Genomic DNA, 2,943 nt, shown 5'->3' with positions numbered 1-2,943 from the left:
AGGGTCGGTGGTATCTGTAACCCAATCGATGCATGAAGGAGTACAACCGATCCTCGAGATCACCCCGCAGAGTGCGATCACGCTTAGTAGTTCTGGCGAAGAACCGGTGCCGACACAAGCGCAGGATGACGACGATACGACGGGTTTACGGTACGAGACAGTACACACGAGTGCTGCAGAGGACGGAGGTGAGCGCTGGTCGTGTTGCTACCAAATAGGATCGCCTCCTGCCAGATACATCTTTCGTATCGGCGTCTGTCACAGCTGTTTCCGGCACGCAAATTGTCCTTGACAGTGGGACCAAGACTATAAGGGCGGAAGTTGCCGAAGGAGACCCGCCCAACGTTGGGTAAGGTCTTCGAGGGCTCTCTTCACCTACCACGGTGGATTTCATATGTTCCTTGAATACTCATCAGTTAAATTGTGATGGTTCTCGAGCCTCGGGTCGACCGTGCCATTTTCAGTTACCATGGAATGTTTCTGGTATGGCGAGACTCTGCAGATGGTGTCTTCGCGTCGGTTCTTCCGGAAGGTTCCGCGGACTTGAGCGGCTCGGCCCCCATTCATTGACGATGACACTTTCGTTAATTGATCCCTAATCATTTTTGTGTTGTCAATTCTGTCCTTGAGGGTCGGTGTGACGGGCGCCCTCTCACTTGGCTCACAACGACTCCCCGGGTGTCGATGCTCGGATGCAGCAATGCACTCGTGGCATTCGCGTTCGACCCCGCCAAACGCTTCGTACCGTACCTAGGCGTGCGCGGTCATTTCGAGCATCTCTGAAACGCTCGGGCGTAGTCATGTAACGGTCTAGCTGACCACATTGAACTGATGTTAACCATTGCGAGCTGCTTCTCATGGCTTTGGCTCATGGTGGTGCTTTGTAGTTCCTCTGGCTTTCCGAATGTTCTCTAGTCTGATCGTCTCCGCATTCGCCGTCTACGTGGCCGGTGTTTATGGTGAAGACATATGCGACAGCCTCTGCGAGGGCACTACTGGTTGTGATGTTTCCTACTGCAAGGATAATGGCCTGTGCCATGGCCTGTACCACAAAGACAATTCTACATGTTTCTATGGAGTTGATGCCGATTGTGATGATACATATCTATCGCCGGTATCATGCCATGACGAGTACCGCTCGAGCTGCACTGATGTGTGTAATGGCATCGAGAACTGTTACAACTCAGAGTCTGGTTCTTATTGTAAAGTGTGGGCTGATCCTCCTGTGTGCTTCGGTATCAAGGTGAAGTCTGATGGGTCGGTATGTTACGGCGGCGAGATCGAGGGATGCGACGGTGATCCGTATACTTGTTCTGAGGATGCTAGTTCTTCGAACGCAACGACCACTGATGCCCCTGTCGGGACCACCGAGGCCCCTGTCGAGACCACTGAGGCCCCTGTCGAGACCACTGAGGCTCCTCTCGAGACCACCGAGGCCCCTGTCGAGACCACTGAGGCCCCTGTCGAGACCACTGAGGCTCCGATCGAGACCACTGAGGCTCCGATCGAGACCACTGAGGCTCCGATCGAGACGACTGAGGCTCCGATCGAGACGACTGAAGCTCCTGTCGAGACCACTGAGGTTCCTGTCGAGACCACTGAGGTTCCTGTCGAGACCACTGAGGTTCCTGTCGAGACCACTGAGGTTCCTGTCGAGACCACTGAGGTTCCTGTCGAGACCACTGAGGTTCCTGTCGAGACCACTGAGGTTCCTGTCGAGACCACTGAGGCTCCGATCGAGACCACTGAGGTTCCGATCGAGACCACTGAGGTTCCGATCGAGACCACTGAGGCTCCTGTCGAAACTACTGGAAAGCCTGTCGGAACTACCGAGGTTCCTGTCGACACCACTGAGGCCCCTGTCGACACCACTGAGGCCCCTGTCGACACCACTGAGGCCCCTGTCGACACCACTGAGGCCCCTGTCGAGACCACTGAGGTTCCTGTCGACACCACTGAGGTTCCTGTCGACACCACTGAGGCTCCTGTCGACACCACTGAGGTTCCTGTCGAGACCACTGAGGTTCCTGGGGAGACAACGGAGTCGCCAGTCGAGAAAACGGAGGGCCCGGTCGACACCACTGAGGCCCCTGCCGAGACCACTGAGGCTCCTGCCGAGACCACTGAGGCTCCTGCCGAGACCACTGAGGCTCCTGCCGAGACCACTGAGGCTCCTGCCGAGACCACTGAGGCTCCTGCCGAGACCACTGAGGCTCCTGCCGAGACCACTGAGGCTCCTGCCGATACTACTGAAGTATGCATGAAGATTTGTAATGAGTTCGGGCCTTGCCGGGATTCTGATTCCGGGTCTTACTGCAAGACTTGGTTGGCTCCGTCAGTATGTTTCGGCATAGCCGATTCTGGGGAAAGTCTTTGTTACTCCGATGTTGACGACTGCGAAGGCGAGCCAATAGAATGCAGTGACACCACTGAGGCTCCCGCTGTCGAGACTACCGAGGCTTCCGCTGTCAAGACTACCGAGGCTCCCGCTGTCAAGACTACCGAGGCTCCCGCTGTCGAGACTACCGAGGCTCCCGCTGTCGAGACTACCGAGGCTCCCGCTGTCGAGACTACCGAGGCTCCCGCTGTCGAGACTACCGAGGCTCCCGCTGTCGAGACTACCGAGGCTCCCGCTGTCGAGACTACTGAGGATTCCGCTGTCGAGAGTACTGTCCCGTCGATGATCAGGCTGCTATAAATACACTTCATTTTGAAAATTTTCATCCACTATTTTGAAATTTCATCATTGAAATATTACGACTCCTCACACAAGGTGAGCCCAATATCCAAGACTGTTTTCAATATTGCTCTATTGAGTCGATCTGCCAATATTCATTAGTGATTCTACGTGTAGCAAACAATGTCAATATGAGTTTGTCGAGTTTGCAGTGAGTATACTAGTGGGTAAGAGCGACGCTTAATCGGACTGGAGATAGGTAACAA

General features: G+C 54.8%; 1 protein-coding gene across 1 annotated transcript; it reads left to right on the top strand.

Annotated features, from left to right (window-relative positions):
• Positions 1-904: 904 nt before the first annotated feature.
• Positions 905-2,698, top strand: Pmar_PMAR028440 (calcium-binding tyrosine phosphorylation-regulated protein, putative; the record flags this gene model as incomplete). Its single annotated transcript, XM_002779500.1, has 1 exon — positions 905-2,698. One exon carries the CDS (start codon positions 905-907, stop codon positions 2,696-2,698), a length of 1,794 nt encoding a protein of 597 aa, XP_002779546.1.
• Between the last annotated feature and the right edge of the window lie 245 nt (positions 2,699-2,943).

The sequence above is a fragment of the Perkinsus marinus genome (genome assembly GCF_000006405.1).
Source record: "Perkinsus marinus ATCC 50983 genomic scaffold scf_1104296946936, whole genome shotgun sequence".
Lineage (NCBI taxonomy): Eukaryota > Perkinsozoa > Perkinsida > Perkinsidae > Perkinsus > Perkinsus marinus.
This window is presented reverse-complemented; position numbering and strand designations above follow the sequence as displayed.